Raw genomic sequence first — 14,436 nt, forward strand, 5'->3', positions numbered from 1 at the left:
AGACTAACATCCCCTGGTGATCAGTATCCTCTCGTTTTGTTGTGAATTTGTTAGCCATTGATTGCTTTGTAGGTTTGGAAAATAAATACTAATTGGAGCTCAGGCAATGTGAAAATGATCTATTTCTGGTTCCTCTTTCTGATCTGACCTCCTCTCCCTTTTCAGGGTGAAAAGGCTGATAGCTTTTACATTATAGAGTCCGGCGAAGTGAGCATCTTGATTAAAAGCAAGGTAAGTTCATGTGTGATGGTGCGAGTTATGCCAGGGGAGATGCAGATGCCAGGTGTATGCAAAGAAAGTAACTGTTTGCTTTAATAATTTGAAATGTGTTTAGTGTACAAAAACCATCATTGTTATGTGAGATATGTGACTGACAGATACCAGTGTTTAAGCCCACTCGTGGGTAAAAATTTAGTATATTTTTTCATGTTCCTGTTGCCTTTACCTCTGTTATGTAATTAATGATATGAGAAATATTGGCCTACAAATCAATAAGAAAAAGGATAAGTACCCTAGTAGAAACTGGGGCAGTTATATAATAAAAAATACACATGAGAGTTGAATGTGACAAAGCTTCCTTTTCAGAGCAATAAGAAGGGAGGTCTAGGACACTTACTATTGTGGCCATTTGATGGATAGGGAGACCTAAAAAACACAGTGACCAATAGGTAGGAAGAGTGATTCTTACCATAAATCCATCCTCATCAGATTCCCTGTTTCAATTTTTTTAAGAATAAAGAATTTGTTAAAATACTGAGTTATATATAATACTAAACCTTTTACAGAATATTTTTTGTAAAAGTTAAGTATGGAGAAAGAAAGAAAAATGTGATCACTGCCTATAAGATGGCTTGATTCCAAATTAAAAATATAATTTTTTACTTATAGGTTTTGGACTACTGATATATATTTGTACATTTTTCATATTCATTGATACCTGCTGACCACAGCATAGTGTTGGGTTTGTAGGCCCAGCAGCACTGTGACACTGGGTTGGGAAAGGGGGAGCTAGTCAGAAATTCAGTCTTGGGCTCTGCCCCAGACCTACTGAATCAGAATCTGCATTGTATCAAAACCCCCGGGGCTGGTGTTCACAATACAGTGTGATAAATGCTACTCTAGAGAAGGGACTAGGTGGACATGAACATGTCTGCAGTACCAGAGGATACTACAGAAATTGGAAAGAGAGCATTGGCTCGAAAGGGGCAGATCAACTTCAGAGCAAACAGGTCAGGGCAGAAGTGTGGAAGGAGGAAAAGTCAAACCATGTAAGCTAGTGTGGTACTTTTGTTTATTTTTCTAAATTAATCTTCAAAAAAATTATCTGCCTGTAACATAAAGTGATTCTTAAAGATTGAGACTAATTCTTATAAGTTGTAAATATTTTTTTACTTAAATTATTGCTTAGCTTGGCAGATGGATTTGTTAAAAAATAAGAAACTCTAGATAATAAAATTAAGTACATTGTTTTCAGTAATTTGAAAAGCATAAAGTAAAACCTGCTTGATTTTTTTAAACTACCAAATTTCAAGGTTGAATATTGTTTTTAGAATTATTTACTTACTTAACTCTTGTAAACAAATGTGGTAGGGGGACCACTAAATTAAGATGCAGATAATACCTAAAAACAAAATTTATCACTGTAAAGTATTGTCTGAGAAAAGCATGGCCTCAAATCAAAAAGAATTAGCCCTGAGTTGTGACTCTTTACCTAAGAGAAGCACTGACATTGTTTGGGAAGAATTAGCAAAAGACCTTGTCTTTTCCCTGTGTCTCAGAAGTCAGCATCTACCAAATGGATTGCATTTATACATACATATATATGTATATATATAATGTATAGAATATACATTATTATATATTAATATATAGTATATTAACATAATATATATTATTTATATACTATATTATATTAATATATGATGTTAATATATAATATATACTATAATATTATACACACACACACCCCTTACCTCTTGGTAAAAGCCAACTCCTTTGGTTAAACCAAGCTACTGAGATTAGTCCATGCAGTTTATATGGTACAGCTAGAGTCTCTGCAACGTGAATTTCTAAGTAATTGTGTTAAGTGTACTGAAAAGGGAGTGCAAGTATGTGCAACTGGATATGCCTAGTTGTGATTCTGGAATCAGCCCTGGTCATGTTCTCTACTTGCTCTAGACTAAAGCAAACAAAGATGGTGGGAATCAGGAGGTCGAGATTGCCCGCTGCCATAAGGGGCAATACTTTGGAGAGCTCGCACTGGTCACCAACAAACCCAGAGCTGCTTCAGCTTATGCAGTGGGAGATGTCAAATGCTTAGGTAAGAAAAATTCTTTATAATTAATGGTTTTTTTCTAATATGCAGTTTTTTTTTCCCATCAGCAAGCCTTGACTTACTCCACCAGTTCTCACTCACATCTAGGCTTGAACAGTTTGTGTGACAGACCAGAAATGGGTGCATGTGTTCTTTTAGCAAACATTTCTGAGCACTGACAATAGCTTGTGAACAGGTGTAAAGGCCCCCTGGCTGTGTGGAAAGAGCAGTGATGGAGACAGGTGTCCAGGGCTGTGCAGGAACAAAGAGAAAGGGTGCTGCTGTGCTCTGCAAAGTCTCAAACTTTGATAACATAGTCCTGCTGTGTTCACATAGAAACATCCCTTCCTTTTCCAAGGGTGCAGTATCCAATAGTCTCATTCCTACAATGGAATGGATATTTAAGAAAAGGTTTGCATGAGGGGAATGACTTTTAATTATTGTGTAGAGAACTTACTCTGCCTCACCTCTTTTTAACAATGCAGTTATGGATGTACAAGCATTTGAGAGGCTTCTGGGGCCCTGCATGGACATCATGAAGAGGAACATCTCACACTACGAGGAACAGCTGGTGAAGATGTTTGGCTCCAGCATGGATCTGATCGACCCTGGGCAGTAGGTGTGCCACACCCCAGAGCCTTCTCAGTGTGACGCCAAAACCTTCCGGTCAGCCACAGAACACAAACAGAAAACGTGACAGAACTGTTCCTGCTGTTGCCACCGCCGCTGCCGTTGCCATGGCCGTGGGCATTTAGAAAACTTGAAAGTCAGCACTAAAGGATGGGTAGAGGTTCAACCCACACCTCCACTTTGCTTCTGAAAGCCCATTATTAGACCACTTGTAATGATTACTCCAACCCAGTTTTCACATCTTTGGTTCAAAATGGCATCTCTCCAACAATTTAAGTGCCTGATACAAAGTCCAAAGTGTAAACATCTTCCTTTCCTCTTTTGCTGCTACTATTGCTTTTGGAAGTTACCACAGGTTGGCACAAACCTGTTGTTTAACTGTAGACACCCTCCCCCAACCTTTCTCAAGGGAGGACATGTTATAGCCTTCCGTCTCCTCATTTGTCCTTTGAGAAAGTCCACACTTGTTCACAGTTGTAGCCTTTGGTTTTACTGTTGAAAATGGTGGCAGATGTGATGGAGGTCTGTGGTCCTGTGGCATTTTACTGTCTTCTGACAGTGGCACACATGATAGCTGTCCCCAAACTCTCAGTGATGCTTAGAGAAAGGCCCTGCCCAGGGCCCAGCAGGTCAGTACCCCAAAGCACACTGATCAGACATCAGAACCCACGTTAGAGCAGAAAATTTAGGTTTGGCACATTCTTCAGGTAGCACAGAGCCAAGGAAGGTTTTCTGGGTTGGAGGGGGGGTGGGGGTTGTTTTGTTTTAGTAGATTTTGTTTTGTTTTGTTTTGTTTAATCTCTGTGCAGTTTGCATGAGTGAATTGCTGTCCATTTATAAGAAGCTGGGGTCTAGGAGTGCCATCACTGTATCTGACCTAAATACTTTCCTGGGCAGTCCTGCCCATCTCTTGTTTCCAGTTGCTCCTACCAGCTGATGGCAGTGTGCTGGCAAAGAGAGCCCTTTCCTTCTACTCCAGAGTTGTTACGTAGCTTTGCTATTGAAACATCAATTTTTAAACTCTTTAAAGAAGAAGCAGCTATTTTTTTTTTTTTTGAAAAAAAAATTCTCTAGAGAATTTCCCTTGGACATATTCATATATCAGTTTGTCAGCTGACTGAGGCATTCATCTTAAAGATCAACTGTTTTTGTTAGTTTTTAAAAATCAGCACCGTTTACAATTTCATAGAATTACTGCAAAGAGCTTTCTAATTAAGATGTTGGGATATTTGGGGTTCCAGTTGTTAATCCCAGAGGAAAGTAATTTAGCTTGTATTTTAAAACGTTTTTAACCTTTTGATTATATCAGGTAGAATTCTGATGGAATTATCATAATTAACTAGATATATTTCAGAATGAATTGTTTTTCCTTCAGAATGACCTAGAATCAGATGCTACAAGAGGTCCTCAGAGCAGTGTGAAATTTACATAAAGATAAATTTGGAAGTCATAGCCAAGTTTATATTAAATTAAGAGGCCCTTTCCATTATGAATTTTTTTAACTTGTATATCTCAACAAATCCCTAAGAGATTACATGCTGGGTCTTGAGTCATTCCTGTTGTAGACAGTGATGGAGCCCACAGGGTCACCTTCCATTGTCCTCCTAAGCCAGGCTGTCTACTTTTGCCATGGACAGTATGGTCAAGAGATTTTCAGAGTGGTCACCCGTCACAGCCTTGGTCAATTCTCCCTTTTTCTTGTGCTCCATGAAGTGATAGCAGAAGGACTCTTTCAGACTGCCCTAGGTGGCCTGTGTTGCAGCTCTCAAAATTGTGAAAGGTTGTAACTAATACTCCAAAACAGGCAGCTAGCACTGGGAAAGTCTGTATGGTTTTTCCCACGATTTTCTGAGGTTCTTTTCTATGTTGCTATGTTTCTATGGTGTTGCTCTATTATGAAATAAATTAAGGAAGCAGATATTGTACTTTAGCAGACAGGAACCACACCTGTTTTTCACACAGGTAACAGGTACATTCGGCTTCAGGAGTGACACAGAGGTCTAGCCCCCAGACTGTGTAAGGACTCTGTTTAAACACTGAGTGGATGCTCCCTTACACCCCCCACGCCAGCATGAATTAGGGCCATCTGTGAACTCCGAGCCAGTCACTCCTGCAGGCTGCTAGGGATGGGACTTCTCATCCTGCCCACTTTCACATCCCAGTTCAGTCTTCCCCTTCATAGAAGCCTCTTTGACACCCCCAACTTACTGATGGTTTCTGTTTTACAAAGTAGAATTCATCAGGTTTAATTCTTCTTGCTCTAAGTGCGGATTGACATACGGATCATCAGTGCAGACCCTCACTGCATATAGGGCCCCTTGAGGGTCTGACTTGAGGAAGGGAGACTTTACAGGGACCAGTGTGAGTGAAAAGGACACAGCCATTACCAAGGTGCCAGGAGTCTGACTGTGTTCCAATTTTCTTTACAGCATAGGGAATTGAAGGTGACAGACCAAGTCTGACTCAGGACTCTGGTGTCCACATTGTGCTGGGCAAGCCCTGCACTGAGAGTTGAGCCTCACAGGGAGGAGCATGTGTTGGGAAGAGGTCTTTGATAATTGTTTTATATTGTTCTCTTCTATAATGGGTTAGAAATTCATGCCCTCTTTTCTGGCTTTGCTATTGATTTTGCATGGTGGAGAATGTTCCTGAGAGCCTTGAGGTCCAACCTGCAGTATTATTCTTCCTGCTGGCCCCAGTTTATCACACCCACTTTCTTCTTTTGATTGTATTCTCTGAAGGAAGGGTTCATCTGCTCTGTCCTCCTAGTCTGTAGTACTTATATATAAATGTGTTACGTATAATTGCAATAGATTTTCAGAAATCAGGGTGGAGCTATTCTTTGAACAGTTTAATGAGCGAATTCAACAGCAAAGTGTCAAGAAATGATTTCTCCAGCCAGGAGAGGTCATGTTCATCCTCTTATTGCCTAGATTCTCTAGTCACAATGGTACAGTAGTCAGAGGTGCCACTGGCACCCAACAGCCCCTGGACACACAGCATTTCCCTGTCCTGTCACAGTATACAAACAATCCTCTCGTTTAGGAAAATTGAAAGAGCATTTTTGCACAGAGAAAAAGGAAAAAGACCCATGAATGTCATCTTTTATATTTTGTTTTCAGTTGGCTGATGTTGAAATTTTTGTTCTTGACTTGCACTTGTAAACCAGTCTTGCCAAGATACAAGTTGTTTTGGTTTTTCACTACAATTACCTCTTGTTCCTCCTGTCTTCACTGCTGACGTTCCTCAATGATTCTAATGTCTATTTTATGGGAAGCAGCCTTCCCATGGGTTTCCTTTTACACACTGCAGGGCTATCTTTATACTTAAAAGAAAAGAAAAAAGAAAAAAAAGAAAACTGTCACTAAACTCATGGGGGATTTGCATAAAACCATTTAGCCCACCTTGAGCAGAAGGTAGAGTCCTCGTTGTTTTCCTAAGCTCATTGTAATAAAAGAAATCTAATTCAGCATTATTGTGCTACCTCAAAGGTAAAAATGTTTTAAGGTCTTTTTGGTCCTGAGTTCTACACAGTGTTTGAAATGTCTTTCAATTGGAATTATTTTTAAATCATTGGGGAGATTCTTATTTTAACCTGTTTTACACTTGTATTTTAATCTCAGAAGAATAAGTGATTAGAAAGCGATCAATTCTTGCCCTGTAGTATTGAACAGATAATTAAAATCATTGTTTGCCATAAACAAGGTTGGGTTTTTTAAAAGGAAACTCTAGGGCTCGGCTTTGCTATTGGTTAATAAAGGCTGACAAATCATGTCTGAAATTTTTGGTGCAGCTTTGTGTTGTGTGTTTGTCTTCCCTATTCAGGTTCTAGCCCATCACAGCATTCATCTAGCAGATTTATTATTGAGATTGGGGTGTGAGCTCTTGAAAATTAGAGAGGAGGCCTGGACATATATATTAGGGTTCTCCAGAGAAATAGAATCAATAGGGTGTGTGTGTGTGTGTGTGGTGTGTGTGTGTGTGTGTGTATAAAAAGATTTATGGGAGTTCCCTGGCAGTCCAGTGGTTAGGACTTGATGCTTTCACTGCGGTGTCCCAGGTTCAGTCCCTGGTTGGAGAGCTAAGATCCCACCCAGAAGCTGCAGGTGTGGCCAAAAAGAGAGAGAGAGAGAGATGCATTGTAAGAAACTGGCTCATAATTATGGAGACGGGCAAGTCCTAAGATACGCAGGGTGATTTGGCAAACTGTAGACATAGGAAAGCTGATGGTTTAATTCCAGTCTGAGTCTGAAGACGTGAGAACCAGGAGAGCCAATAGCATACTTCCCATCCAAAGGCTGTCAGGCTTAAGACCCAGGAAGAGACGATGTTCCAGTTTGAAGGCAGTCAGGGCAGGATAATTCTCTCCTACTTGGGAGAGTTGTTTTGTTCTGTTCAGGCCTTCAACTGACTGGATGAGGCCTGCCCACATTAGGAAGGGCAATCTGCTTTACTCAGTCCACTGATTTAAATGTTAATTTCATCCAAAACCGCCTTTTCAGAAACTCTCAGAACAATGACCAAATATCTGAGCACCCCATGGCCCATAAGTTGAGACATAAAATTAACCATCACAGCATGGTGTTTGAATTGTTTGGGGATGGTATACAAGGGCATCTAGTATATCCCTTGCTGGGGAAGGTATACCCACCAATGAAGCCCAGCAGAAACCATCTCCTGCCTGACAATATTAATTATTTCCTTCTCTGTAACATGGCTATGATAATCATTGCTCTATAATTAGCGATGATTCTGTGATAACCCACTGTATTTACAGTTTCTTTCCCAGTGACCAAAGGAAGCTCATTCTATAACAAAATCGTGTTCCACTTTGATCTTACCTTCACCTGGCAGTACAAAAGGGCCAAGTAATAGGTGAATATACAAAATACCCATGTGGGACCCAAGTAACTGGTAGTTGAACCCTCCAAAGACAAACTGGCCTTGTTTCAAGGCTTTAAAAATTAAATATGGTCTGGCCTTTGTGGTTTTGGTGGTGGTATTGCTATGAACAGTTAAGAAGTACCAGGACAATGACAAGATCATATGGTCCACAGTCTCAGCCATGAAGAGTGAACACCATATGAGAACTTTGCTTTCTATGTATGTTCTAACAGGAAGCTAGAAATTTGTCCCATCAGAATTATCTGAATATTGGCACTTCCCTGGCAGTCCAGTGGTTAAGACTCTGTGCTTCCACTGCAGGGGGTGTGGCTTTGATCCCTGGTCAGGGAACTAAGATCCAGCATGCCATGTGGTACAGCCAAAAGTTAAAAACAAAACAAAAAAATTACCTGAATATATCCTTAGCGATCTTAGTGCATCAATTTTATAACAGTTAAAACAGTATTACTTAAAATGTGATTAAGGAATTGGGGTTGTTTCATAAGACATTCACGTTAAGTATGAATTTTGGAACTTCTCTGGGGGCGCAGTAGTTAAGATCCGCTTGCCAATGCAGGGGACACAGATTCGAGCCCTGGTCCAGGAAGATGCCACATGCAGCAGAGCAACTAAGCCCGTGCACCACAACTGCTGAAGCCTGCAAACCTAGAGTCTGTGCTCCGCAGCAAGAAAAGCCACCACAATGAGAAGCCCACCCGTGCACCACAACGAAGAATAGCCCCCACTCGCCACAACTAGAGAAAGCCTGCAACAAAGACCCAACGCAGCCAATAAATAAATAATAAATAAATATTTATTTATTTTTTAAAAATCTGAATTTTGCTTCATATTAAACACGTTCATGTTTAATATTTATAAGACATGTTAAATATGAATTTCGCTTCCTTTACCCATCCTCTCTACAGACAAATGCCCCACCACAGATGATGGCCAGTGATACACACTGTTACCTGATTGAGGAAATGCAGTGTGTCAACCAGGAACATATTAAATAATTAGTTATGAATTCAGATGAGTATTATCTCAGTTCTGAATTAGAATGTCAGAAATTAGGTCTGATTCAGCTTATTTGTTCATTGAACACAATCTTGATTACCTGCTGTGAACATTCCTGACTTTTTTTTTTTTATTTTATTTTTTTTGCAGATGTTTCTCTTTTTTTTAAGCTCTTTATTGGAATATAATTGCTTTACACTCTTGTACCAGTTTTTGAGGTACACCAAAGTGAATCAGCTGTATTTATACATATATCCCCATATCCCCTCCCTCCTGCGTCTCCCTCCCACCCTCCCTGTCCTGGCCCTCTAAAGCATCACCCATCATTGAGTTGATCTCCCTTTGTTATACAGCAACTTCCCACCAGCTATCTATTTTACATTTGGTAGTGTATCTATGTCTGTGCTACTCTCTCACTTCGCCTGACACTGTTTAAATCCCAGGAATTATCAAGAGTAATGATGCTGGGGTCCAAAGGGCATTCCTGGGCTTTTCTTCCAGTGCTATGGAGCTTATCCTCATGTTTCTGGACTCACATAGACAGCAGCCCCAGTCTCCTTTTTCATTTTATTTATTTATCTTTTTACATTTTTTTTTTCGCTGCATTGGGTCTTAGTTGCAGCATGCAGGATCTTCTTTGTGGCACACAGGCTTCTCTCTAGTTGTGGTATGCAGGTTTTCTCTCTAGTTGTAGTGCAAGGGTTCCAGAGCATGTGGCCTCTGCAGTTTGTGGCACTCAGGCTCTCTAGTTGAAGCACGCAAGCTCAGTAGTTGCAGCACGCGGGCTTAGTTGCCCTGCAGCATGTGGGATCTTAGTTCCCTAACCAGGGATCGAATCCCCCATCCCCTGCATTGCAGGATGGATTCTTTACCAATGGGCTGCCAGGGAAGTACCCCCAGTCTCCTGTTTCTAGGATGATCATGCTTCCAGTGCCTGTTGTTGCCCTTGGTCATGCTGTGCTTCTCCATATGGCTCCCGTTGCCTCTTCATAAAGTGAGTAGTTTGGACACTCAATTATGCGGTGCCCCTCACTGCTTTAGCTTGCGTCACATAATTATGGTTGCAGAAGCCCCTGGGGAGCTGTCAAGGAGGAAGACTAGATTTAAGATTTTAAGGAACACTCCCTCCAGGTAAGGACATCTCAGAAATTGTCATCTTCGAACCAGTCATCCTAAATATCAAGATGAAGTTTGGCTGGGCATGCCCTTCTGGCCTAGGTTGCCTTCTGTGATGACATGCTAGGAATCAAATTTTGTGGAAAGTGTCTCTTTTGTGTGACATTTCTACCCCTTCCTCTTTGATTTCTTCCCAAATAGAATCCTTGATCCTGTGGGCACGTCTTTCTATTGTATAAAACTTGTAATCTAGCTTGTCTTTAAGTATACGGAGTCAAGCAGTGCCCAGCCCATTTGAAGACTACAGGGCAGGAGGCTGACCAGACTGGAATGTGAAACCAAACGGGAACTAGGAGCTACCCCAGACACTAGGAAAGCCAGCAGGACCTGACTTTTCACTAATCAGTCCATCCTGACAGGCAGAAGAATGGGGATTTGCCAGTCAGCTCTTGGGGAAGTCATTCGAAACAGATAGTACCACCCAAATCTCCATGGCCCTTCCTCCCTCTGCAGAATTGCACTGAGATAAGGGTGAAAAGTCACTGTGTATGCTGCTGAAAGCTAGGATCCAGCAGTCTCCTCTCTGGCCAGGCCCTCCAACCCCCAGAAAGAGGAGGCAGGGGTATGCAGTTTGTTTGTTTGTTTGTTTTTCTAGCAAATAAGTGAAAAAGAAGAGCTAAAGTCCAGAGCCACCAGATAAGCAGACCAGCACTTTCCAATATAACATTCAAGGATAGTTAAACTGGACATTTTTATTCTGAACGTGAAAGGCCTGGGCATGAAGGGACACCTGCAGTACACATTCCCATACCTGCCATGAGCAGCTGAAGAAGCAAGGGCCCTGAAACTGAGTCAGGCCTGCAGGACAGGCAAGGAAGAGGTCTTTGAGGCAGATGTGCATTAGTCCCAGGCAAGTCGGAATCCTGCATGAGCCACCTTGGACCACTGGCATCCTGTCTCAGAGCTGTGCAGCCAGCCCCACGCCTGGGGTGAGCAATGGGGCCATGCATGGGCTCAGGCATTGGCCTGGACCCCCAGATGAGGGGCTCTTCCCTCTGGCAGCTCTGGAAGCCAGAGCACTTTCCCAACTAGGATGGAGCTGGAGGACAAAGGGTGTATGACCCCCAGACCCCCAACTCAGGCACTGCACCTACCTCAGAACTCAAGATGGTTCCACCAGGCTGGCAGCTCCTGCCTGAGGTCAGTCAGACAAGGATGAGTTGGAGTTCTCATCTAGGGCCTTCACTTGCTCCACTGTGAAGAAAGAGGTAGGCTTATGGTAAGGCATCCACCCCCTCTGCCCTTGGCTTTGCCCATAGGCGTTGGCCCAGCAAGATTCCAGGCTTGCCTCTCACATACCTGGGCTGGGCCTGGGCCCAACTACAGTAGGTGGCTGGAGCCCAGTGGCTGGTGTGGTCTCTCCCATTGTGCTTACTTTAAGCTGGGCATCTCTGGCTCACAGAAAAAGCAGCCCCTACTCTCTGACAGAGCTGGCCTCACGACTGAAAACTAGACTGGGTTATCGTCATACCTGACAAATGGGTAAAGCCAGTTTATAACATAGGAGAGCGAGTCTTACATCTGGGACCTGGTTGAAGGGTCAGGTTTACAACATGCAAGTGAAGGTACATTAAAAATGCAGGCAACTAAGCATCCCAATGACAGTGAGAGGTCCTGATTGCAGATACATGATTTATGAATCTTTTCTTCCATTCTATGGATTGCCTTTTCACTCTCTTAGTAAGTGTCCTTTGATGCATAATTTTAATGAAGTTCAATTGTTTTGTTTTTTCTTTTGTTGCCTGTACTTTTGGTGTTTAAGAGATACTTGCCAAATCTAAGGTCATTCAGATCTGCCTGCATATTTTCTTCTAAATTTAGACCTCTGATCCCTTTTGAGTTAATTTTTATATATGGTATAAGGGTCTAACTTCATTCAAAAGATATTCATGTGTATATCCAGTTTTCCCAGTACAATTTGTTAAAGAGACTGTAATTTGCTCATTGAATAGTCCTGACTCTCATGACAAAAGTCAATTGACTATAAATGTGATGGTTTACTTCTGGACTCTTGATTCTATTCCATTGGTCTATATGTTTATCCTTATGACAGTGCCACACTATTTTGATTACTGTAACTTTGAGTAAGTTATGAAATCAGCAAGTGTGATACCTCCAACTTTGTTCTTTCTCAAGATTGGGCTAATCTCAGTCCCTTGAAATTACCTATGTATTTTAGGATGAGTTTTTCCATTTCTGCAAAAACACCACCATTGAGATTTTGATTGGAATTGCATTGAATCTGTATACTGCTTTGGGAAGTATTGTCAAGTTAACAATATTAAGTCTTTCAATGGTATATTTTCCCATTTACTTAGGTTTTCTTTAAATTCTTTTAGCAATTTTTGTAGTTTTCAGTGTATAAGATTTATACTTCCTTGGTTAAATCTGTTCATATGTGTTTTGTTCTTTTAAATGCTATTGTCAATTGAATCATTAATTTCATTTTCAGATTGTTCGTTGCTAGTTATAGAAATACAATTGATTTTTGTGTGTTGGTTTTGTATACTTAAAAAAAAAAAAAAAAAGAATGCAGGCAGACGGCCCGCTGAGACCAGGCTGGCTTCCAGCACGATGGGGATTTTTCTGAGTTCCTAACTAGACTCTTCACTCCCCACGTGTGCTGGTAATAAAGGTGTATGTGTCGAGGATGTGCTGGGTGTCACCTCCACTCTGGTCCCATGGGATCCTTTTCTTGGTAATTTTCCTGCCTTTTGTTCTGAATAAAAAAAAAAAAAAATCTTAGGAATGATTTGCATCCAGCCCCTCCCCACATGGCCCAGTCCCAGGGCTGGCTGGGAGTGGGGAGAACATCTGGGATTTGAGTCCCTCCCTGCCTGGGTGAGAACATCATGTTCCCCACTCAGAGATGCACATCCAACCCTTGAGCCCTGGGAAGACTCCAGGCCAGAGGGTGTGGGGTTGAGTGAGAATGGCCAGCTTGGTTTGAGAAACAGGAAGAGAAGGGAATTCTGAGAGATGTCTGATCCCAGAACAGCTCTGTGCACTCCCATCCCCACTGGTCCCCTGGCCCAGGCCCTAGCAGAGAAGAGCACTACCTCAATTCCAGCCCAGGCAAGGGCTGCGTGGAAGGGACAAGGTGCCACAGGGGAGTCATGGCTGTTCACACCCATACCTCAGGCTCCCCAGCTGCAGTCTCCAGGACTGCAGGCTCCCCAACCTCCTGGTCCAGCTCTCATCCCCTCCACCTTTGGACAACCTCTTTCACTCTGGCCCATTCCTGCCTGGGACCTGGTTACATCCCTGAGATAAGGTCTCTGATCAGCACCTCCCCACCATCCTTCACCTCCAGGCCTGTTGCACTGCTTGCTGCCCAGCCCTGTCCTCTAACCTCTTGCATCCCTGTTTACCCTCCCCCCAGCAATGGCCTCACCTTGTTTTTTGGGAAAAAAACAGAAGCGATGGGTCAGAAGCTCCAGGCTCCTCCTCTATCCCCCATGTCCTCCTCTAGCTCCTGCCCCACATTTCTCCCTTCACAGCAAAAGCCTTGAGACTTGCCTGCAGTTGTCTCCCCACCTCCCATTCGTCACAGCCCAGCTCTGCCCTCCCCAGAGGCTAACATGAGCAGACAGAGCTGATGCACAGCTGAAGGCAGGGCAAAGCCGACCCTCTGGAGTCACCATGGTGAACTTCTCCCTCCTGCTTCAAGAACCACCTAGCAGTCAAGTGGTTAAGGACTCCACGCTTCCATTGCAGGGGGCATGGGTTCGATCCCTGGTCAGGGAACTAAGATCCCATAAGCCAAGCAGCACGGCAAAAAACAAACAAAAAAACACACCACCTTCTCGGGGGCATTCAGTTCTCCTGGTTTTCTTCCCATCTCTGTTGCCAGGTTTAATTCAGGCTACAGCTAAATGTTGAAGAGACCCAGGGCTCCACTCTGGGTTCTCCTCTCTCCCTCCCTAGGAGGTTTTGTCAGGGACGGCATGGCTTGGGGTGTTATCTCCATGCTTCTCATTCCAGATTCATACCTCCACCTGGGACACTCCACTGAGCTGAGTGTCCGGTGATCCCGGCCAGGGTCCCCCTCCCTTCTCTTCACTCTACTCACTGGGAGCGTCTGCAAAGTTTGTTTTTCTTTCCTTTAATTTTTAAATTAAAACTTTTTTAAAGTGTGGAATATAACGAAGATGCATAAAACAAAGACATTCTGCTCGATGGTTTCTCATAGGCCAAATACAAGTGCAACCCAGATGAAAAGCACAGTCAGGGCCCTGCAGCCCCTCTTGGGGCCCACAGGTTGGTTATTCCTCCCTGCTCTATCCTGAGTTTTAAGGTAAGGTGGTCATTACCTTCTTGATTGTTTTTATCACCAAAACATACCTCTCTAAAGAATCACTTTCTGGGACTTCCCTGGCGGTCTAGTGGTTAGGACTCAGTACTTTCACTGCTGT

At 42.7% G+C, this 14,436-nt stretch overlaps 1 protein-coding gene across 1 annotated transcript in view; it reads left to right on the top strand.

Annotated features, from left to right (window-relative positions):
* The window catches only part of PRKAR2A (protein kinase cAMP-dependent type II regulatory subunit alpha), a 98,601-nt gene extending 91,876 nt beyond the window's left edge, over window positions 1–6,725 (top strand). Inside the window, exons 9-11 of the mRNA XM_057705168.1 lie at window positions 166–231; window positions 2,179–2,320; window positions 2,800–6,725. Of these exons, the coding sequence (XP_057561151.1) occupies window positions 166–231; window positions 2,179–2,320; window positions 2,800–2,933 (342 nt within the window). The 3' untranslated portion in view covers window positions 2,934–6,725. The remainder of the gene's footprint in view (window positions 1–165; window positions 232–2,178; window positions 2,321–2,799) is intronic.
* The last annotated feature ends 7,711 nt before the right edge of the window (window positions 6,726–14,436 follow it).

This window comes from Hippopotamus amphibius, chromosome 13 (genome assembly GCF_030028045.1).
Source record: "Hippopotamus amphibius kiboko isolate mHipAmp2 chromosome 13, mHipAmp2.hap2, whole genome shotgun sequence".
In the NCBI taxonomy this organism is placed as follows: Eukaryota; Metazoa; Chordata; class Mammalia; order Artiodactyla; family Hippopotamidae; genus Hippopotamus; species Hippopotamus amphibius.